Genomic DNA, 25,000 nt, shown 5'->3' with positions numbered 1-25,000 from the left:
CCAAATGAGAGCGAGAGAATTCGTGTTCCTTAATCTTTTTAGAGAGACCCTGCCAATAATGTATTCCTATTCTCCACGCTTGGTGGAGGTGATGGGCAGACGTTCTGTCACCGCCAGCACTGCTCACAGTACACCCGGTCCATAGATGGCGAGTAACATAGCCACTTGCCCGGAATTCTACATCCAATTTGAGATGTTTTGTTATAAAACTTTTTTGGAAAACACCTTCCCTTCCCATCCCTTTTGAATGGCCCTTCAGGCTTGCATGGCCCGTTATTCAGAATGTACCGTTTAACATCATCGTCTTCTAAATCTACAGGGAATTTCCCCCTATCAGTAGGGTATTCAGTCACAGAGTTGTCGCTGGCCAACGTGTCCCGAGGGTGGGTGGGAGCTGCTGTCACTGTCGGGGCACGGCTAGCTGGCTGGGCAACCTTGGCTATGTCTGAACTGGCCTCGGAGGGGGCACAGCTGACTTCTTGCTGACCTGCAAAAATGAACGGATTAGATTCCAATTCCAATGTAACCTGTAGCATACTCTTACTGGTTATGGCGAATAAAACGTTCTATTATTCTAATGTCTAACCTGTCTCGAAGCGCGAGCCACGACTAGCTGGTTCGGCTGTAACGGGGCTGCTGGGCTGTCTGCCTGGACTCGGAGCTGACGGCCGGGGGCCGGGGGGGGGGGTTGCCTATCTGCAGTAACGTTAGAGTCTACGTCTACCTTTGCTGCCTGCCGGAACAATGACGTTATTTTAGGTAGTTTTGCCCTCTCCTGTTCGGCTTTCGCTCTCATTTTGCTTTTCTGAGCACCGCTTGGGTAGTGGCGCTTCATTTTTCATGTTTACCGGCAACGCAACTAATGAACGTTATTTATATGAGCAATGCTTCCCGCTTTGTTTTGAACGCTGCCCAGCCTGCCAATGAACATTAGTTATCAGCCGGCTAGCCCTATCGCAGGTCAGCAAATAATTATAATGATACACTGTTGTACTACTAGAGGCAGCGTACACATGACAGGGACGGGGTGCCTAGCAACATAGCAGGGACGGGGGCCGCCCTCTGCGCCCTGTTCCCGCGTTACGAAATCTAAGAGGATAGCCTACAGTGGGGGCGGGGCCCCCTAAGGTCCGGGGCTCCCCCGCACTGCGGGGGGTGCGGGGGCCTCCGCTACGCCACTGGTGTGCACACAGCGCGGGTGTAAGCAAGCCTTGAATAAAGCATGTAGACATCCAGCAAGTTGAGTCCGTCTGATGTTTCATCACAGCATGGAAACATTACAATCAACTATAGTACTGGATCTCCCTCAAAAGCACCAACATTGGCATACGTTAAGTACACTTTAGGCCATTATACAGTTAATATAATGTACTGTGACACTAGAATCAATTGAAAATAAGTTGTGCTCCTCGTATTTTTTCCTATGCAAAGGTGGAGATAATAGCCGTGTCCTTCACAGGGAGAACCAAGCACCAGCACAGAGGAACTGGCAGGTATGACAAAAAGGTCCACAGCACGTTATTGATATTAATGAGATTTAAACTAAAGTTTAAGAAAACATAAATGATGACAAACGTATTCCTTAAAAATGTTCTTGAATAATGTTATTTCATAATTAGTTGTTAATGTAATGATGACATTTGACTCCTGGAGTAACAACACCACGTCAATCACCAAGAAAGCCCAGCAGCGCCTCTACTTCGTCCGCAAACTGAAGAGAGCAGAAGCTTCCCCCCCCATCATGCTCACCTTCTACCGAGGCGCCACTGAGAGCATCCTCAGTGGTTACATCACGGTGTGGTTCGGAAGCTGCACAGCATCCAATCGCAAGACCCTGCAGCGCATCGTGAACACAGCTGAGAGGATCATCGGTGCCTCACTCCCATCACTCCTGGACATTTACAACACCCGCCTCACCCGCAGAGCACTCAGCATCGCTAGTGACCCCACCCATCCCTCCACCTGCCTCTTCACACTCAGACAATCAAATCCAGCCCCAGACACTTTTTTTTTTACGCTGCTATGGACAATCTTGCACTAAATGCACATTCTATGGACAATCTTGCACTAATGTACATTCCCAAAGATATTAATATTGAAGTGACTGTTATTTTGTATATATTCATTGTTGTGTTTTGTATCTTAATGTGTGTATATGTGTGAATGTGTCTGTTGATTGTGTATATAGGATATACATATTTTATACATATTTATATACATATCTGTATACTGTATCATTGTATTTTTGTATTAGGGATTGTTGGAAACGTCATTTCTATCTCTCTGTCTGTACACACAAACTGAAAGATTGACCTTAAAGTTGACTTGACTTTTTCCGTAACCAATATCAGATGACGCTGATGGCGATGACCCTTAGAGAGAGATGCAGGCAGAGCTCATTGCTAGGATACAACTGCAGGTAAAGAGGAAACAGTTACATAGTTACACTATGAAATCCAAACAACAGAACCAAAAATGTTTTAATGTCAATAATATTAGCAAACCATGTTCATGTTCCCTCTTAATTAGTAACTGAAATACAGTACCAGTCAAAAGATTGGACACACCTTCTCATTCAATGTTTTTTGTTTATTTTAATTGTGTTCTACTTTGTAGATTAATACTGAAAACATCAAAACTATGGAAGAACGCATACGTTGAGTGTTAAACAATCCAGAATATGATTTTTATTTTATATTCTTCATAGTAGCTCCCTTTGTCTTGATGACAGCTTTGCACACTCTTGGCTTCTCTCAGTCAGCTTCATGAGGTCGTCACCTGGAATGGTTTTCTATTAACACGTGTGCCTTGTCAAGAGTCAATTTGTGGAATTACTTTCCTTCTTAATGTGTTTGAGACCATCAGTTGTGTTGTGCAGAGGTAAGGGTAGTGCACAGTGGATAGCTCTATTTGACTACTGTTGTAATCCATATTATGGCAAGAACCACTGAACTCAGTAAAGAGAAAAGACAGTCCAGCATTACTTTAAGTGTGCCTTCAATTTTGGGGGCTCCTCATGAGAGCCAGTTTCATCATAGCGTTCGATGGTTTTTGCGACTGCACTTGAGGATACATTCAAAGTTCTTGAAATGTTCCGGATCGACTGGCCTTAATTTCTTAACAAACATTGCTACCACAGCATTCTGCAGCGCCATGCTGTCCCATCTGGTTTGAGACAGTGACCTCAAATACACCTCCAAGCTATGTAGACTAAGAAGGAAAATGATAAGAGTGCTGCGTCAGATGACCTGGCTGTCACGATTCTATGTCTAGGTTTGGGTGTTTTGCTGTTTTCCCTGTCATGTTTTCCTCCTGTTTATTGTCTGGTCCTTTTCCCTGGTGTGTCTAATTGTGTTCACATGTGGCCCCTGTGTTTCCTCCTCCCTCCTCACCTGTGTCTTGTTGCGTGATTAGTCTTTTGTGTATTTAAGTGCTGGGTTTTCTGTCTGTCTTTGTCGGTTTGTCTTGTGCCATGACTAGTTCTGCGGTGAGTGTTCTGTTTTGTCATTGTATATATATCGTAGCCTTGAAATAAAGGAGTTTTTTCAGTTTATATCTGCATTTCGGTCCTGCTTGTTTCACAAACTGTGACACTGGCCTCCATCATCACCCCACCTTAACCCAATTGAGATGGTTTGGGATCAGTTGGAATGCAGAGTGAAGCAAAAACAACCAACAAGTGCTCAGCACCTCTGGGAAGTCCTTCACGACTGTTGGAAAACCATTCCAGGGGATGACCTTATGAAGCTGACTGAGAGAAGCTAAGAGTATGCAAAGCAAAAGGCAAAATCACATTCATATGTCTTCCGTATTCATCTACAATGTAGAAAATAGTGAGTAAGGGTGAGGCTGAATGTCAATCATAAAGCGATTTAGGGTTAGTTTCAGTTCTCAAGAAATGTATTTCCTGGAAAAAGGGAACGCCCTAATGCACATAAGGGATGAGTTTCACTTTGACACAACCTTAGAAGCACACACAGTACAGTTTATTTTCCTGTTTCTGATAAATGAAAGCTTAAAATGGTTTTGGAGTAGGTTGTGCATGTTCAAGGACCCAGAACACTTCAGTGATCAGTTGAAACTCTTATAAAAAAAAATGAATAAAAGCAACTGGCAAAATCAATGTTTGGTTTACACCCGGTTATTCTAAAATACATAACAGAAAATTAAAAGGTTCTCAAAAGTTTTCACTTCTAAATGTCCTGCAATTCTGGAATGACCCTTATGGCTTTAAGAAGAAAAGAAAAACACCTTTGCCCACTTGAACGGAACATTTGACCCATCAAAAATGTGGAATCAAAAGTAAAGGCACGCACAGAATACTCCCTTTAGTTTCCATTACTCGAAAACAAAAATCAAGGCGTGACGAGGCAGTTCATGAGATTTTTGCATTAATGCCCCGCCTCTGACATTTGTTTTGTTAGCAGTGAGCATTTAAAGCTCCGTACTCCACAACATCCCATCATTTACAGCAAAACTGAAGATACACATCACTTACTTTATACCAGAGCATCAAGAGCAAAAACCATCCCAACATTTACAGAACTACAGAGCTGAGGAAACAGCTGAATGAGGAGGTGAGTTGCTGATTCTGGATTTCACTGTAAAAGTAAATAATAAGTTACATTGGGATTGAATGAATGTCTTACTATTGAGTTATTGGACAAATATGAGCGTTATCACCCAATCCGTTCCTTCTTAATTCTTAATTTATCTCTTCGATTTTAAAATTATGTTTGTCCATTTTTCAATAGTAAGCCTATTACTGATTAATTTATTCGAGGTTGTGTTTCAGTAGGAGGAGAAATGCTGAATCCATCTGTTTACAATTTTGATTTTGTACTAACCATTTTATTTCCCTTATTCACTGTAATGCTTGCTGGCTGCTTTGTTTGACTCTTTGTTGCTCAATTTCATACCTTTCTTCCTACCACCCTATACCTTACTTACTTGTATCTTCCTTCCTTACCTTTTTAAAATGATCTCTTACCTTTCTGCTTTTCCTTTCTTCCTTCTTATCTCACTTTTCCCTAGTCTTCGGTTATTGTGATACTCTTTTATCCATTAATTCCCTTATTATGTATTTATTATGTTGCCTCCATTTTTTACTACTGCTTCATTAAAGTTACTTTGATCCTTGCTGCATATGAAATCATGTTTAGCTTTTCAAACACAGTACACTTTGTAGAGCTCAATTATTTTGTGTCCAGCAACTAACACAAATACAAAAATAAATCCTTCCCTCCAAAGTTCCTGTTCATTCAAGTTTAATTTCCCCATTTGTATCCGTCTCCCTTCCTCCCTATCAAATGTGACTGAGCACGTCACCTTGGGAGTGGCTAAATCAAGAACACACTCTGTGACTTGTGTTGTCAGGCCCCACCCTTTTCACCATATACATGTCCCCCCTTGGTCGTGTCATCAGCCGGCATGGAATATCTTTCCATTGCTATGCTGATGACACACAGCTCTACATCAGAGCAAACCCAACCCCCTCTGCACCTCTGCCATCATTCACAATAACCACATGCCTGGAGGAGATAAAGGTGTGGATTAAGCACAACTTCCTCCAGCTAAACAGCTCCAAAACTGAAGCCATTCTTATTGGCACTCCACATCAGGTTTGTTCATCCGCCATCACCAGCATCACCTTCTCCGGTCAGAACATTCCACTCTCATCAACGGTTACCAATCTGGGAGTTCAAATGGATCCTCACCTGAACTTTGAGGCCCACATCAAGCAAATATGCAAGACCTCTTTCTACCACCTGAGAAATATTGCGAAACCCCGCCCCACACTCAGTCTGCCAGATGCGGAAAAACTTGTCCACGCCTTTGTCTCCTCCAGGCTGGACTACTGTGACGCACTTCTCATTGGGACTCCGAGCAAGAACATCCAGAAGCTGCAATACATCCAAAACACCGCTGCTAGGATCCTGATGAGTGTGCAGAAGTACGAATACATCACACCCATCCTCAAATCACTGCACTGGCTCCCGGTCTCACTCAGGATTGACTACAAAATCACCCTCTTCACTCATCAGTGCATATATGGAAATACTATCTCCTACATCAAGGAATTGCTCACCCCACAAACCTCCACGAGGAAACTACGTTCAGTAAAGGCAAACCTCCTCATCCCACCAAGGATAAAACTGAAGACCATGGGAGACCGAGCCTTCTGCTCAGCTGCTCCGAGACTGTGGAATGCCCTCCCAAACCAGCTGAGGACACCACAGACTGAAAATCTAAAAAGATGCGTTTTTAGGCCTTTTTTGAAAGCCTGTGGATCAAAAAAGGGCCTAAAAACGCATCTTTTTAGAATAGCCTTTAACTAGATTTTTAAATCCCCCACATTATGCAATGCCGGCATGAATGTCACGGCTTTCACTATGTTGTTTTAATTGTTTTTTAATTGTTTTTAATTGATTCTATTATTTTTGTTGTTTTGTTTCACCCTTTTAAATTTTGTAGCACTTTGAGTTTTGTTTACGCAAATGAAAAGTGCGCTTATAAATACAATATATTATTATTATTATCCAAACACAGCACACTTTAGAGGATATTAGGCTACATTAAACTATTCGGAACTTGTTTTAGTATTTATGAGTTAAATGCATTGCCTCTGGCATTTGCGTTTTGGCAATGTGAACATTTAAATATGCATGCTCAACAACATCTCTCATTATTTGCAGCAAAGCAGAAGGGGCATATCACTGACTTTATAGCAGCTGACCCAAAGCATCAAGAGCAAAACCATCTCAACATTTACAGAACTACTGATTTGAGGAAACAGCTGAATGATGAGGTGAGTATCTGCTTCTGAATTATCAACCCACTCTCTTCAGTCTGCGTACAAATGACACGACTTTACACATTGGAACTGCGTGCAATAGATACGCAGAAGTCCGATTTTGCGTGCATATGATACGCCACGTTTTGTCCGTCGGGTCTTGGTAGACCGGAAGCTGTGCGGTTCATAAAAACATGTTCTTACCGGTTCTTACCATAGACCAGGGGTATTCAGCTAAAATGCAACGAGCTTGCTTCATAAATGAGTGTGATATATATTGAAGTAGCCTGTAGATTTATCAACGTCTGCATGTAATCAACAACTGACTGCAAATCAAATAAAGAAAGTACAATTCAAAAACAACAATATTTATTGTCAATTAACATTGAACTATACAGATATACAGTAAAATACTGTGGATATGTTTAATTTTCCTCTCGGGCTGCATTTAAAAATAAAATAGAGAAAATAAATAAAATAGCTTTTGAAAATATGTGCATCTTAAAAGTGCTTAATTTTAGATAAATAAAATAAAGTGTAGCAGCAGCTTGAGTTTCCCTTTTTCTTTGTTAACCGTTTCACATCATGACTTAACAGTTTCAGCCGATTATAGAACAATATCAGTCTTAACACATCATAACAATTGAACAGTTTTAAAGTTTCTCTTTCTTTCCCTCTTATATTGCAGTCCCTCACTCCCTTTTTTTAAATTCAGTGCGAGGATTGAGCTCGAGCTTATCCTGCCAGAAGTTTGTAAATCTGGGTTGAAATGGTTTCAGGGCCATTCTCATACACATGCAGGTGCTCATTGGTTACAGTGGTGCAAACACAGGTATGGTGAAAAAAGAGAGAACTATTAGAAGCAGAAAAAAACTGCGTAATAAACCATCTGACAAAGGCTTCAATTAACTGGCTATTCTTTATAACATACTCAGATCAATAGAGACAGAGATGTTAAGTTATAAATCAAGGGTTTTTATTATTATTTACAGCAGGGGTGGGGAACCTTTTTCCTTTCAATTTTTACAACATCCTCCGAGGGCCGTACAAATGATTGAACTCAACCTCTGCTTAAACAAACTAAAATCACAGCCCATTCATTTTGCCTTTCTTTCATGTTGTGCAAAGAAAAAGCAACCTCTTAATCCAGATATCTCACCATGACTTACGTATGCATGCACGTGCACGGTTGTGGCATGACCACCAAAACAGAAAGATACGGACACAAGATGTGTGCAAATGTATTTAGTATCCTATCCATGTGAACATGATTTAAGTGGGTGCGGGGGACCTAACCTCCTCTAGGAGGGTCCGGGGGCATGCTCCCCCGGGAAGATTTTTTTAAAATATTGAAGTTGAAAGCATCAATCTGGTGCACTTTGAGAGCAAAATTAAGAGATCTATGGATTCATCTGTCAACACCCATTTGAAACAGAACTGTAAGCAGATTTTTCTTTTTGGATATTTTACAAATCACTCCCCTTTTAAACTCTATTCTTGTTATTTTTAACAACTTTTTTGTTACTGTCATATAGTATTTTATACCTGTTTTTTATTTAGTCTCATTAATAACTATAATGATCATATCAAGGTGTGCCTGAACCTCACTGAGCTGAGGTTATTTGAGCCTCTCAGGCAGGCCTGGAATTTCGTCATTTTAGGGGCAAGGCCACTTGGCCTTTTGAGTTGTCCATTTTTTAAGGGCACAAAGGCCAAAAGCCAGGGCACCAAGGCCATAAATTAAAACAATGATTTAACATACGATATGAAGTGACTACGATTGTATATGCATTTACAATACTTTTATATATATTTATTAAGCATTCAATGGACACCAAATTGCAATTAAACAAATTCTTTATTAAAACTACAAAGGATTCTTATAGCACAGACATGTTTGGCTCACTGTGAGACTGTGGTAGTGGGCCTACGTCAAGGTGCGTCCTTATTCTGAGTCACTTGAAGATGGAGATGATGACGAGTCAGGGAGATTTGGACTTTTGGGGTTCCTTTCACCATAGAGATGAATATTGGGTCTCCTTTTGTTGATGCCAGCTGCCCACCATCTTGCCACAGCTTCATCACTTTGATATTCAGCAGGAGCACAACCCTGGGATTTGATGAGGAGTAGATCTTCAATTGTTGAAGTGTGCAGGCTTAAACGCCAATCGCCCTGCATTCTCTTCATTACTGAGAACTGCCGTTCAACTTGAGAGGTAGAGACAGGAAAAACTAGGACTATTTGTATTAGGTGCAGCAGATTGGGGTACATTCTTCCCTTCTCCAACAAGAATCTGGACCATAATGGGAGGAAAGTTTCCCTACTATGGTGACGCACAATGTCGTGTTTGGCTCTGAACCATTCTTTGTCTACCTCAGGCACATTGCAGCCATTTTTGGTCAGGAGGGGCTCGAAGTGTTTACACAAATGATGGATTTCCTCCTCCCCAAACTCCTCTAAGAAATTTGGTTCTGTTGGGAAATTGATGGGATCGAATATTTCGGCAGCCAGGAGTACAGGGTCAGTGGAGAAAGTAGAGAATCTCTCACCAATGGCCGCAATGATGTTGTCAACTATGTTTTTCCTTGACAGAAGGAAGGCTTCGGCAGAAACATTGGACTTTCTGATGTTAATATCATTGTATGCAAATTCCTCACTGGTGGTTGTGAAGGACTCAAGCACTGGACGGAGATAGGGGCCTGGCTTCTCTGTTTGTTTGCGTAGCGCAGCCTGTGCAGCCAGGATCCTGCTACGCACACACGACAAGGGCAGTTGATCGCCTTGGAAATTCAGTGAGAGTTCAGCCAGGTCAGATAGAAGATCCTGATACAGTGCCATGTGAAGAATAAACTTTGGTGAGGTCAACTGCCTTAACACTGCCCTGATCTTTTCTTTGTCTGGTGATGCCTCATCCTGTCTTTCCTGGAGGTGGGTAACAATGCTTCTGTAGTTTTTTGTCGCAAGACAGGAAACAGCCCTCCTCCTGTGATCTATCCACCTGGTCCCCACGGAGCGAGCTGGTTTAATGACGTGCTCCTCCAGTTCCTCTCCAATGGCCTTCAACTCCCTCCATTTTTTGGGAGAACGACGGTAGAGAGAGTAAATCTTCATGAGCAGATCATCAATCTTGTTCAAAGAAAAACAGAAAATACAGAATTAAATAGGCATTATTAAGGCATTAATCAGACATTGTATTACAAATTCTATTTTCATATTTTATAGAAGAATTACTCCTCCTACCTGTTCAAAGTATGTGCCCTTGAAGGCATCCTTCAGACATAGCTCTAGTCTGTGGGCAATGCAATGTACTTTAAGCATCCACGGCACATGTCCCTGTAGTTTGGTGAGGACACCATTTGTATACTAACAAACTACAATATCTTGTTCCCTCTTGAATCATTATTTACCACTTACCTCCTGAAAAATGAGTCCATTGTTTTGCAGTTTTTAGCTGCATCTTCAAAGTTTATTTTAATACACTTCTCCCTTCGCTGTTTGCTCGGCATAGTTTTATCTGGGGATGATAAAAGAAAACAAACTAATGTTGCTGCAAGTAACAACACAAAAAACAATGAGACAAAATCTCTTAATGGCAGTCGTTCACGTTAACCTCTTTGCGCAAATGGGATGATGGCTTAATTTGGAGACGGAAAGACATGCAATACCCCTTACAAACAATAGGTGGCATAACACCAGGAATCTCGGGTCTGTTTGACTGACCCCGTATCAAAGTGTATTGACTTTTATTCCACCTTTTGAGTACGAGGTCAGATACGGAAGTCACGCTTTTCTGTAATGGAAACTCGGTTCGGTGCACACATGAAATATAGCGCCGTCTTTGAGAAACAGTTGGTTGACAACAAATGAAGACCTTTTGGTTTGATAGGAGACTTCTTCACACGTTTGTCGATGTATGGCATTATGAATACATTTGTTTCGGCTGACCAGAAAGAGTTGGCCGACATCATGGTGGAATTACATGAAAAAATACTGACTGTTTTTCTTTGTAAATGGATTAAGCATATAAACGGTTTCCCTGGACATTTCCACAAAACCAAGGCCATTTTCCAGACGCCCGAAAGGTAAATAATGAGTTCATTACTTTATTTAAGCTTACATAATAACTTTAACACAATATGTTTTGAAAGGACGTCAATTACAATGTAATTGAATGGCAGTTGCTATGCTAAGCTAACTAAGCTAGTTCTGGCCAGTGGGGGTAACGTAATTTTTTTGTGGACAGTTCAGGCATGCCACAAGACATGTGAATGGGTATTTTGATCGCGTTTTGAAAATTGGGCGATATAAACGAGCAGCAAACTTTGAACTTCCGTCTGCGATCGCCGGTGGTCAAATAAGTCTGCACAGAGGTCTTTGACAGCTAACAACACAGCGCTAACTGCCTAGCACTAGATAATAATAAAAAAAGGACACAACTGCAACATAACTTATCCAAGTAGTAACAAAAACACTTCAAAATATTATAATTATGCATTACCATACGAGCAAGAAATAGTAATGTTATCCATAAAATTACACTTAAAGCTGGACAAATGAAAAACTTAACGGCAAACAGGATCATCACAAAACCTTACCTCACCTCAGCCTTTTCTTGAGCGGAGAATCAGCTAGCTAGATCCGAGACCGTCCTACGCACACGGACGCGTGAGGGGGTGGGCGGAGATAGGTCCTAGACTGATGTCAACTGTCATCATAGACCGTCCGAGCGGTGCATTCCAGGCTCAAATCAAGCGCACCGCTGATTTTTTTTTCCTCCTTCAAAATATGCTGGTGTTGGTGTTGGCCATGGCCCTCGTGGCCCTCGTGAAATTCCTGCCCTGCTCAGGAGAGAGCTCTCTTCCACCTGGTTGTAGAAAAGCTCTTTAAAGGACACATGTCATGGCCATTTCCACTGACCATAATTCCATTGTTGAGGTATACAAAAATAGAAAAATACTGTGCAATTTTCCAAACTCACATTGGTTTCGCATACAGCATCTCTGTAAAGTATGTGTATTCAGCAGTATTCACTTTCTCCACTAAACGGCTCGCTGCAGCTCCCCTCCCCCCCCCCCCCCCCCCCCTCCGCGATTTCCTTGTTTATCGATACACAGCCAAACACAGCCAAACTCAACCTGAACACACACAAAGTCACAGCCGAAATAAAAACAATAAGTGTGGCTTGATATTGAGTAAGAAAAAGGTTTATAGGTTGATAAACGCTGTGAGAATGGGTCTGCAGAGAGAATTTTGCGCGATCCCAACTGTCTGTTATCAGCCTGCAGCACGGAGCAGAAATCAGCAGGGCTGCATGCACTGAGTGTGTGTGTGGATTGGTCAATTTGGAACAATCAGCAGGGGCTTAACGTAAAGGTTCCGTGGACATAACGTAATGGCTCCACGGATTGGCCCATTTAGTTCCGGGTACGTGCTTTCGTAAGCACGTACCCGAAAGAATCAAATGGATGATGACGTCATGATGACGTTTCACCAACGAGGCATTTTGCGGAGGTATTTTCTGTGTTAGAGTTTTACTCGCTACAGGGTGTACTTTGAGGGTTTTGACTCTGCACACCGTTTACATGCAGAAAAACCTTCATAACACAGAAGGGGACGGGTAATAACCGGAAAAGCATGGTATGTGTCCTTTAAATTTGTTAGCATAGCTAGCTAACCAGATGCTAATAACAACAGATCGCCACTGTGCTTACAACTAAAGACACAGCCATGCAAACACTGCGGCATGGCTCCTTATGGGTACTGCAATATTTGAAGAGCTGGAGCGGCGTTGGTGCTCTCCGTCAGCACTCATTTCAGACGAGACATATACCACGTGAAGACACGTTACGCTCGTGTTATGTTCAAGGAACCTGTCCTTGGCCAGGAAAAACAGGTACTCACTTGTTTAATTATTTTTGCGGTCTAGATTTCTTTCTAGATTTTCTTTTTTAAGAAGTCGGACTGACGGAAGGACTCCCCCCCCGCCCCCCACCCCCAAAACGAAAACTCTTCGGTTCTCCACGAATTACACAAGTCACCCAAATCAGCGTTAAAAAAGCAGCAGGCGCCGAAAAAGCCCCTATTAATGTATTGATTATAGCTCCGGGCCCGTATAGGTCGGCGTCTGGGTCAGGATCCGGTCCGCCAGTTGCCGACCCCTGCAGGTTCTTACTCAATATCAAGCCACAATTATTGTTTTTATTTTAAATTGAATAATGTCGGACTTTTTTTGCCGTCTGTGAGTAAAATAAATGAGGCTCTGAGCCTCAGAATAATGAAATCTGGATTTTTTAAAATATTTTTTTTCTTCTAATTTGTTATTCTTTTCTAAATAACACACTGTTATTTACTCAACAATAACACACAATTATCCTTGTTTTTATTTATTCGTTTGATTCTATAATCTCTGGCTTTTTAGCTGTTTCTCAGGAACTGAATTTAAAAATAAAGTCACCGGAAACAGACGTAGGCCTATAAGGGACATTTCGAGCATCATCGCGATACACAACACAAACCCAGGTTGCGTTCCAATAGTCCATTTAGCTTAGGAACCTTCCTAACCAAGTGAAATGACCCGGAAGTACGTCAGTGGCAGCCATGTTAAGTGCCGTTCCAATTCTCCAAATGAAAGGAAAGGAGGTTTCAAACTTCCTTTATAACCTCCTTTAGCTTAGGAACCACTGGACCACTTGACGGAAGGAGAGGAGAAAATGCTGCCCCACAATGCATTGCAGCTGCAGCATTTGCCGTCACTCAACAGTCGGCCGTTCATGAAAACAACCGATTATGACCGAGAAATTATATCATGAACGTTACGGTGCTTATTAAGCATTTTAAAACGTATGTGGTAAGTTGCCAAAGTGCTTTGTTCTGAACGTTCATCAGTATTATAATCAAAAAGAGAAATGTGAACGTTAGTTTTTACTGAAATTATCAAATAAAGTCAACATTTCAGTCTTTACTGAGCTGTGTGGAGTTTGTTCAACTTTTAAAAGATGTTTGAATGGTGATATACACAGTGATAGATGTTAAGGACTAACGTTTATAATAAATACATTTGTATTGATTTTAAAATCTTTTCATAGTTCATACAATCATATGTATTGGGATTGTTTGTCATGGTAATACGCATATAGTGATGCAGATACTGGTCAGTGAGGGATGCTCGATTATTAGTTTTTATGGCATTCATGTGTGAGAATGCCAATTCGCACGTGTAAGTCGAGCCAAACATTGTGAGGACAAAAAGTGCAAGACCCCGTGAATGAGGGAATTTCTCGTGGCTGACTTCATGAGTCCAGAACTTTTCAGAACCTGCCAGCTGAAATGACTGTCGCAGGTCATCTGATGACTGAATGTCAATGAGTTCGAGTTGTAAAGACGCCTCATTTAATGTCACAATCAGCTCCTTTGCTTTCAGTGCAAACTCCCCCTCTACATTCACAGAGAAAGGGTCCTTCACAAATCTCATCACTTCAGTCGGGAGACTGAAATGGTCAAACCTTGCGGCAAAGTTGGTTTTCAATGCGTCCATAAATCCAGTCATCACCTTGGTGATTTGTAAACCTGCAGTGCGCATGGTTGGAAAATTGAGCATTTTGCCTGGACATAAATCCGCAAAAAAAAGTGTGAGCTTTTTTTGAAACGCATGGAGTCTCTCCACAAGTTGTGTAACCATTTTATCTCTGCCCTGCAGCTCCAAATTGAGTTGGTTCAGATGTTGGAAAATGTCGCTCAAAAAGCAAACAGCAGCGTAAAACTCATAATTCTCTATCAGACACAGAAAGGCGTTGGCTTTTTTATGTTTTGAATTGCGGAGAAACGCCATGATCTCCTCCTTAAGTTCACAAAATCGTTTCAAGACGTTTCCTTTGCTTAGCCATCTAATGTCACTGTGCATGAACAAATCATTATATCGAGCTGACATGTCTGACAACATCTGGCGGAAAAGGCGGTGCTGTAAACTGGAGTTACAACGAATAAAGTTAATAATCGTCATGACAGAGTCCATTGTGTTTTTTAACTCACCACTCAGTTTTGCGCACAGGAGGCTTTGGTGGATGAGGCAATGAAGCGATCTCAGCTGTGGAGCCACATCTGCCAGCCTAGCGGACAGTCCCTGTGTTCGGCCCGACATCGCAGGGGCCCCATCCGTTACAAGCATGTTAATACGATCCAATCCCAACTTGTGCGCCTTGAAAAACGAAACCACTTTGCGGAACATCACCTCACCGGTCGTGTGTCCATCCAAAGGAATTAATCCAAGTAGATCCTCCCGAAAGAACTCACCATCAAAAAATCTAACATAGAGGCACAGCTGTGCAACATCGCTGCTGTCAGTGGATTCATCAATAGCTAGCGACATAAGTTACCTCCGCCTTTCTCAGTTTGTCTAAGAGAATCTCAAAAACTTCCGATGCAAGGGTCTCCACTCTCCTTGATTTTGACGTGTCAGAAATCGGAATGTTCTTAATTGAGTCAATAACGCTTTTTCCGATTTTCTCATCTGCAACCACTTCCTCAATTGATGCAAGCATACACTCTTTGACTGTCTCTGCGTCCGTAAAAGGCCTTTTCTTTTTGCCTAATATCCAGGCCACTCGTAGGGACGCTGCGGTAGCTCTCTCTTGGTCAGTGCAAGCCCGAAACAGGGAGCTACATCTTTGGTCATAGCACGAAGTTAGCCCCAAAATCTTCTGGCGGCGAGCATCAGAGCCCGCTGGAAAAGTGGCGTCAAAAGTTGGCGTGAGCTGTCTTAAAATGCCTTCTCAAGTTGTACTCTTTACACACCGATAAACACTCATTGCTGATTAAACACACGGGCCTCCCACTGACATTTACACACAAGTACTTCTCTTTCCACTGGCTGTTGAATTGCCGGTTTTCAGTGTCAACCTTTCGTTTTTTAACGTAGAAAGAGACATTTTGATATCCAACTATGCTGACCAGGTTTGATTAATCGTACCATTGGCGCGAAACCGTCGAAGGTACGCAAGCTTGTAGTGAAGGGCAGCGCGAGCCGCGAGGACGCGCGCAGAGACGCAATAAATGACAGGAGTTGCTAGTAGGTGGGCCCCAAATTTTCTTTTTTTAATTACATTTTGTTTTTAATTAAACTTTAATTTTTTTTTTTTTACTTTTTAACATTATACTCAAAGGGCCAGTAAATATCACCCGGGGGCCGGATTTGGCCCGCGGGCCGCCAATTGAATAGCCCTGGTGCAGAGTCTCTAGATGAGTTTACAGTAGTCCCTCCTTCTTATTATACATCCATGTTGTAGTCCGCTATAGAAAACTGTAGTTTCCATAGTTTCCCCACAGCAGCAGACGCACATTCATGACGTCCGCTGGCGCATCATAAACACGTCGGATAGTGAAAGTGCATTTGGATTCTGTAAAGTACAGCGGTCTCTTCTCCTAAGTCCTTTTGAATTCTCCTATCCACTATCCCTTAACCCCATGACGTTTCACTCAGAGGTCAAGGAATAGGAGATAGGGTTAGAATTTAGGAGCTGATTTTTGGATTATCGGAACGCAACCCCATTTTATTTATAGAACCCTGATGAGAAGACTTCTAGACAAACAGGAAGAACTGCCGCCAAAACTGAAAACGTGACGTGGATCATAAATATATCAGCCATTAAACAACATCTTCCATTTATTTTCACACAATACGTCTCCTTGCAGTATCAACCTTAATTCGGCTGACCTTTATATTTGATACAATTGGTAGATAGGTTATATTTAAACCATAACGGTGCACAGCTGATAGAAAAGGACTTGTAGTTTTTAAAGATATTGCTGATTTTCTTTGAATATAAGAATGTAAATACTAAGTTGAAAGAATAGTCAGGGGTTTTGGGCAATGGGAGACACATCTATTAGACCCTCCAGAAAAACGCGATTCTGCATTCGCAGAATTTACCGCATAATCAGCAAAAAGGCGCAGATTTTTAAAAGGCCGCATATTTATCAAAAGGCCGCATAATCCCCGCATTTTTCCACACAAAGTTGAGAAATAAAAAAGTTAACTCGTCTTGACGTGAAGTAGTGATGATGAAGACGTGACGTCATCAGCTCGCGCATCACAGAAGGTAAACAACACCATAGAGTGAACGTGTGGAACTCACACGAGAGAGAAAACACCAAGATGAAAAAATCTGATCCATCTCATTTACCGACGAACATTTCTGCTAAAGACCAGGCAAAGCAGTACCCCGATGTCTTTCACGAAAGTGGGGGGAAACTATTCTGCACCCCGTGCAACTGTGTGTTGGAGCATAAGAGAAAGTCGACGGTGACGACCCACTTTGATTCATTCAAACATTCGAAAATGCTTTCTGCTGCTGCGGACAAGAAAGCCAAACAACTCACGTTCACCGAGGCATCAACCTCCAAAACCCTTTCGAGGGCTACAAGAAACGAAGTGAGTAGCCTACAAGATTGAAGCTGGTCAGATAACGAACGAGTAAATGAAAACAGAATGAGGCGGAGGTGTGTGTGTGTGTGTGTGTGTGTGTGTGTGTGTGTGTGTGTGTGTGTGTGTGTGTGTGTGTGTGTGTGTGTGTGTGTGTGTGTGTGTGTGTGTGTGTGTGTGTGTGTGTGTGTGTGTGTGTGTGTGTGTGTGTGTGTGTGTGTGTGTGTGTGTTAGTGGCAGGTTGTGTGTGAGAGAGAATAAATAAGACAGCCCAATATTTTTTTTTAAATCTATTCCTTTTCGCAACTTTCCGCATATTTCGCAACTTCCCGCAATTTCACTGCATAAAATCACATAAAAACCCTGCATGTTTAATCGCATAATCAAGGATTTTAGCCCTCGTTTTTCTGGAGGGTCTAATCTATGGAATCAATAGCTTACCATTCAATTACGGATATACCTTTCTGTCTGTGATGTTTTATAAATCAGATATTAATGTTAGAAGTAAAACTTGAGCAATAGTATAGGCTAACCTTGGCGCACTGCCACTCCAACATCCAATCCCAGAGCTTGAAGATTAATCACGGGGACTGTAGTCCTAAACAGTGCTTGAATTGGAATAAAAAAGGTGCCAGTACTCTAAATCAGCAACAAGTATTTGGGACAAAGTCATAGTATATCCTATAATGCTGGTGGGTTTGTCTCTTTACTGTATATTTTAGAAAGGCTCACTGTACTTAAACAAACTGACTCAGGGTGCATCTGAGATTAGAGGGGGTGCAGTGGTAAAGTGCTATTTTTATAACTGGGGAGTGGACCTGACAACCTCTAGTCTAGGGGGGTCCGGGGGCATGCTCCCCCGGGAACATTTATTTTAAAATATTGAAGTTAGATGCATCAATCTGGTGCACTTTGAGAGCAAAATGAAGAGATATATGGATACCTCTCAACATCCATAATGAAACAACTGTAAACAGATTTACTTTTTCTTTATGGATATAAAAGAAAGTAAAGCTTAACTCCTACTGGCTGGTTAAATGACTCCTCGTCCCTGAGGCCACTACCAGTTTTTTGTGCCATTTTGCTGGATTTATTTGTCAATAGCGTTGCTGCACAAAGTGATAGCCCTCTAGTTTAAATCTACTACCCAAAAAGAAACATATGGAGATGGGTTACTATTTAAAAAAAATTGCAAATCTATTTGGGAACAGTGGGGCCGGGTCTCAAATCCTATAGGTGGGTCCGGGGGCATGTTCCCCCGGTAAGATTTTTTTTTAAATGTTGGACTTAAATGCATCAATCTGGTGCATTTTGAGGGGGAAATAAAGAGACTACACCCATATGAAACAAAAATGTATACATTTAAATAATCATAAAATCATAAGTACATGGCCATAACCAGTAACATACAATATCCAATATGAAAAAACATTGAAACTTGTTTATTTATTTGTTTTTGGTTCATTTATAGTTGTGAGTGTGTCTGGGCTCCTGAATCAGCCTCTCCTGTCTCCCTCCTCTCCCCCCTGCTCCTCTTTGAGGCAACAGCAAAGACTAGTTTTAGCTCTCAACAAGTTTATCTTAACTTTTTTCACCTAGTTAACATTTTGTTTATATTATTCATGCATATTTTACTAATCACTACCCCCTCAAATGGAAATATGTGTTTACATAAATGGTGACAGAACCGTTTGAGACCCACTGAGATAACTTAAACTAAGTTAACTATCTAAAGACTCAGAGAGTAATTTACCTCACCAGAGCTGTAGTTATCAGCCTCTCAGTCTGACAGCAAAGGACTGTCCCTCCACCTTGTTGTTGAAACAGCTCCTTATATCCGTTAGCGCAGCTAGCTAGCACCAGATGCTAACAACAATACACGTAACCGGTGCGCGCGCTTTCTCGCTCGCTTGCGCCAAACATACACCAACACACACCCTCCCGAGCTTGAATGACACACAGAGACCAATCGAGGGCATTAGTATGATCTGTATGAAAGTGGCAATGTCGTCAGGCCACGTCATGTAGACAGCCAGTCACCATCTGTGAGGCAGAGTCAGACCCACATTTGCGCTGCGTTGCGTTTACAATATATAGCTACTGAGTAGCGGCACCTTGCCGGTACTCAGTATATATTGTGAAGAAGTGCCGGTACCACATGGGTAAAAATCAGAAGTGCCAGTACTGCGTACCGGTGAGTACCGGCCCAATTCAAGCACTGGTCCTAAACGATAGCTGGAGATTATGGGTAGTGTAGTGTCTTCGGCCATCCTAAACTCCTAGAGGCCTACATCTGTTTCCAGTTATTTTTATTTTGAAATTCAGTTCCTGACTGATGTAAAAAAATCACGAGATTATGGAAATAAACCAATAAATAAAAACAAGGATAATTCTGTGTTATTGGTGAGTAAATAACAGTGTGTTATTTTGAAAAGAATAACAAATTAGAAGGAAACAAATATTTAAAAAATAGAGATTTCAGTATCCTGAGGCTCTCACTCAGCCCCATTTATTTTCCTCACAGATGGCAACAAAAGTCCGAAATTATACGATTTAAAATAAAAGCAATAATTGTGGCTTGATATTGAGTAAGAACATGCTTTTATGAACCACACAGCTTCGGGTCTTCCTATAACACGTAATGCCGTGAGACTACCAATAGAAATACATTGCTTTTAAAATCGTGCTGTGCAACACGAAAAAAAGGGGAAAATCGTGTTGGTGAACACGAATCAATAGATTAAAAATCGTGTTGGTGAACACGAAATGCCATGAGACTGGGTTGGGGTATATATTAATGCTGCCCATTATGGATACAAGTGATTTTCACCCATTTAGTAATTACATGTTTTAAATGTGTACACACCAATTTGTTTCCTATCGCCTAAACCTCCAGGGCTGTACACAGTTTAATACTGTAAACTTCTAATTTTGGGAACAACGAAAACGTCTTTTAAAACTACAATTCCCAGTAGAGACGTGCCATAGTAGAACATGTTGCGAAACACAATAGCCAGCATGTGTAGTTCTGGGGGGGGCGTTCGAGTCCAGTTTTGAATAGTCTGCCGTTGTTTCGTTCCATTTCAAAGAGTTTGACACTCGGCATAACCTTGGCGCACTGCCACTCCAACATCCAATCCCAGATTTTGAAGATTAATCACGGGGTTTGTCAACGGGACTGTAGTCCCAAACGATAGCTGGGGATTATGGCCATCCTAAACTCTGATTTTTTTTCCGGATATCATATCGCATTAACACCATATCCCAACGTGCATTGCGGCTAAAACATCCCGTGCTTCAAGCTGAGGATTTTGGGTAATCAGATTACCGTCTACGTCTGTTTACGGTGACTTTATTTACGACTAAAAAGCATGCTAAAAAGCCCAAGATTATAGAATTAAACGAATAAATAAAAACAAGGATAATTGTCTGTTATGTTTGAGTAAATAAAAGTGTGTTATTTAGAAAAGAATAACAAATTAGAAGGAAAAAAAGATTTTTAAAACACAGATTTCATTATTCTGAAGCTCTGAGCCCTATTTCTTTTCCTCACAGATGGCAAAAAAAGTACGACATTATACGATTTAAAATAAAAATAATAATCGTGGCTTGGTATTGAGTAAGAACATGTTGTTATGAACCACACAGCTTCCGGTCGACCAAGACCCGACGGACAAAACGCGGCGTATCATATGCACGCAAAACTCGGCATCAGATCTCAATGGGAATGGTTAGCGTATCATATGCACGCAATATCGGACTTCTGCGTATCTATTGCACGCATTTCCAATGTGTAAAGTCGTGTCATTTGTACACAGACTGAAGAGAGTGGTTGGAATTATACATCATTGTAAAAATATTTAATGAGTATCATAAGGATGTATTGAATGTTTTATTGAGTTCAAGGATCCAAAGTATTAGCAGTATGAATATGAATATATAAATATGAATATAAATGTTTCCAAACCTTCTCTATTCTACATGTATTTTTAATTTCCTTTCTTAGAGTTTTTAAAGTTTCAAAGCTCAAGGTTTGGGGGAAGAGCTGTGGATTAAGTGAAATGGATCATTTACTATCCGTCTATTCTGTGTTTTTACTCCATTCCTTCCTTCCATTCTCCCTTCCTCTACATTAGATTAACAGTGGGTATGTGTTGCAAACTTCAGAGGCATTTTGTATTAAACTATTCAGGATGTTTTAAAATATTTTTACTTTGTTATTTTGTATTAGTGCTGCTCAAACACTGGTGTCCAGACTGAAGGCCCTGCAGTGCCACTTCACCTGGGATCTTGGCCTCAGCAGGTCCTTACTTTTACGTTGTAGGGACAACTTGTTAGACATTGGTACTGAGAATGGAAACAGATGGCTGGGTCACATCTACAACCTGCGAGGGTTCATTCAATACAGGCTGGGCTTCAGTGAAGACGCCCAAAGTTTCTTCAACAAGGCTAAACAGGCTTTCTGCAAAATAAGAAGCGCAGATGAGGGCCCCTGGTTAGTGGTGAACTACGGGAACCTGGCTTGGCTGCACCACCACCAGGGAGACCAAGCAGAGAGCGAGGCCTACCTGTCTAAGATCGACACCCTGATTAAAAAATACCCATCTCCATCCCAGGAGGAGCTCCACCCGGAGACCTACGCTGAAAAAGCCTATACGCTGATGACGTTTAACGGCGACATAAAAACTGGTTGCAGATTACTTCCAGAGAGCCATCGAGATGCAGCCGGACATGGTGGAGTGGAACAGCTGGCATGTCTTAGCTTTATTGTATGCTTCTAAGCACAGCAGCACAGGGCTGGAAGATGACATATTGGATCAAATGAGAATTGCCAAAGAACAGGATCCAGAGAACTTGTACCTTGCTGCTCACTACCTTTGTCAACGTGCTATGAGAGGAGAAAGTATTGAAGATAAAGCACGTGAGTTAGCCACAAAGGTTTTGAGAAGTCCTGTCAGCAGCTACAGTGGTTTAAAACCATTGCTATGGATTTACAGAAAGTATATATCTGATGAGGCCATTGATTTGGCAGAGGAGGCTCTGAAGAACCATCCAGATGAGCGTTATCTGAAGAGACGTGCTGCTCTCTGCTACTACGAAAAGAGGCTCTTTTGGAGTGAGGGTCCCCCAAAGAAAAGCATGCTAGACAGAGCAGTCAGTCTCCATCAGGAAGTGATTTGTCTTTACCCCCATTCCTCACTTATGAGGAAAATACACCTTGCCACGATATACGCACAGTCACATGATGGACAGGCTAAAGCCGAGCGGATATATCAGGAACTGCTAAAAAGTGATCTGGAACTTGCAGGCCAACAGGTGCTTTTCAACAGCTACGCAAAATATCTACATTTACAAAAACAGGATGGCAAAATGTCAATACGATGTCACATGAAGGCAGCAGCGATACAGCACCAATCCTTCTTTCGTAAGGACAGCATCAAAGTTCTGGAGAAGATTAGAGACAAAGGCAGGGACAGAATGTGCGGAGAAATAAGGAAGTTTCTGGCAAAGTTGCAAGAGCCGTAGTGTTCTTGACAGCACAGGGAGAACAATCAGAAAAAAACATAGGTATTGCATTACCTACAAATAATCTGTACATACTTATTTATTGAGCTGTGTACTTTAAAGGCAGTTTTAACAAGTAGTATAGGCTGTTTAAAGATGTATCTAAAAGCTTATACTTATGCACTGAAAAACTGTCAGCAGTAGTAGCCTACACTCGATTTAGGAAACAAGCCAAATCCTTTTTAACACTGGTTGTTGACATGTTGTTTTCCTGAACTATGTGTATGTGTTTTCCATGTGCACTGTTCTTTCGAGCTAAAATACTCTATAACCTATGAAATGTGCATTGCCGTAAGCCTTTATTTGTGTAATATAAAAATGTGTGATTGGTATTTCGATATGTATAACCTCAATATTATTGCATGATGCAACTGATTGTATGTCAAGAGTGCCTCTATACTGTAAAAACAATAAAAGGGAATTATGCAAACCCACTTTTCTTTGGTTGCTTTAGGGTTAATACATTCATATTCTCTTCACATAATTTAGCCTTACTGCACACAAGGTGCTTAAATATTCCACTTTGAAATCAAAAAGGATTAACCAAAAGAGCTGTATAAGAATGTTCCCAGGGGATAAGGGAAAATATGAGAAAAGATCAAAGATAAGCTTTTATGTTAAAAGAAGTGTTTGATCTTTTAAGTCCAGCAGTACCCTGTCAACAGGAAGTGGTATCCAAACAGTAACCTGGTTACAGCAGTAGATGGCAGCAGCAGAGCGTCATGGTGTAGCAGGTGTCTCCAACAGTTCTTCATTCTGACACTCTGCAGACAGCTGCTGCTCAAAGGGGAAATAATATTATATAAATATGTATTAAAATAATGCCACGACTAATTTACATATCATCATGCACTGTCCCTTTCTCAATAAATCATATATGAATATAGACATGTATGTATACATATGAGGGCTTCCTTGTCCACCTTTTCAATTTGAAGTATTTTTTTATATTTATAAATTCACCTTTATATATAAGTCCTTGCCAATGCACACATAGTTGGCCAATGTAATGGGTTCTGATTGTGAGGGTGCAGTCATAAAGAAAGTGGTATCTTGGGTTTGTATTTTTTACTAAGTGTAGTTGCGAAATTATAAAGAAATAAAGATCCAAAGTCCAGGCAAGAATCTCGATTGGAAGTTAACTTAATGATCCAATATCAAACAGTACAAGATCAATGGTTATCTTATATCTTGCCCTTTTTGCCTTTCTTGTGGCCTCCTTTTGACTTTTCCCTGGTAAAAATAACATATGCCCATTTAGTCTCGCTAATCCCACCTACACCTGTCTCCATATATACATAAACACCCTGTGACCAAACCTGCCATCAAAAATAAAAGCATACTATAAACAACTACTTTATAAACTGAAATCATTACAGTAAATAGAAGATACATATACAATCAACTAAATAAAAGTTGAACGACTAAATAATATAAATCAATGTATAGCTCCAACACTCCAAGATGAAGAGTTTAACCTTAAATCCACTTGAGAGGTAATATAATGATGAGTCATGTGAGATATGTGTTGTTTAGCTTCCTTCTAAGGAAATGATAGTCAAGGACCAAGGTGCAATAAGACCATATGATCATAACATTTTATATGGACCTGCCTCACCTCTGACATTTGCTTTGTCAGCAGTGTGACCATTTTAAACTGCATGCACATTTGCATCTATCATTTACAGCATTTAGCAGAAGCTACACATCACTTCCTTTATAGCAGTGAACACAAAGCATCAAGACCAGAACCATCCTAAAATTTACAGAACTACTGCGTCAAATAAACAGCTGAATGATGAGGTGAGAAGCTGCTTCTGATGTTTCTATCATTGTAAAAGTATATGAATGTCAGTAGGATTGATTTAATGTCTTTGTGAGTCTCAGAGTAAAACATATTAGCATAATGAATCCTACAAGTCATCAGCAGGGTTTTCGTTCCCTCGCTTTTTCTTCATTCCTTTTTGACCTTTTGGTCTTTTGTTTATCAAATTGACAACAAATGTTCTCATTATGTAACCTTGTATTGCTAAATGAAAATAAATCTTCCGAGCATCATGACATTTGGAGATTTTCCCGCGTGTGTGTGTGGTGTGTGGTGTGTGTGTGTGTGTGTGTGTGTGTGCGTGTGTGGTGTGTGTGTGTGTGTGTGTGTGTGTGTGTGTGTTGTGTGTGTGTGTGTCTGTGTGTGTGTGTGTGTGTGTGTGTGTGTGTGTGTGTGTGT

The 25,000-nt window shown here is 41.1% G+C and overlaps 2 protein-coding genes and 1 pseudogene across 3 annotated transcripts in view; all 3 read left to right on the top strand.

The window, feature by feature from the left end:
* The first annotated feature begins 4,202 nt into the window (after window positions 1-4,202).
* The window catches only part of LOC307037320 (interferon-induced protein with tetratricopeptide repeats 1-like), a 24,139-nt gene continuing 3,341 nt past the window's right edge, over window positions 4,203-25,000 (top strand). The window contains exon 1 of the mRNA XM_079678107.1: window positions 4,203-4,577. Within this exon, the coding sequence (XP_079534233.1) occupies window positions 4,570-4,577 (8 nt within the window). The 5' untranslated portion in view covers window positions 4,203-4,569. The remainder of the gene's footprint in view (window positions 4,578-25,000) is intronic.
* LOC307037332 (interferon-induced protein with tetratricopeptide repeats 1-like) lies at window positions 6,696-23,204 on the top strand (annotated as a pseudogene). Its single transcript, XR_013810599.1, has 2 exons — window positions 6,696-6,808; window positions 21,443-23,204. The product of XR_013810599.1 is annotated as an interferon-induced protein with tetratricopeptide repeats 1-like (transcript).
* The window catches only part of LOC307037200 (E3 SUMO-protein ligase KIAA1586-like), a 131,588-nt gene continuing 131,019 nt past the window's right edge, over window positions 24,432-25,000 (top strand). The window contains exon 1 of the mRNA XM_079677978.1: window positions 24,432-24,579. The gene's annotated coding sequence lies outside the window, so the exon portion shown is untranslated. The remainder of the gene's footprint in view (window positions 24,580-25,000) is intronic.

The sequence above is a fragment of the Notothenia rossii genome (genome assembly GCF_949606895.1).
Source record: "Notothenia rossii genome assembly, chromosome: 1".
NCBI classification, from domain to species: Eukaryota; Metazoa; Chordata; class Actinopteri; order Perciformes; family Nototheniidae; genus Notothenia; species Notothenia rossii.
The sequence above is the reverse complement of the archived record's forward strand: the minus strand, read 5'-3'. Positions and strand labels throughout refer to the sequence as shown.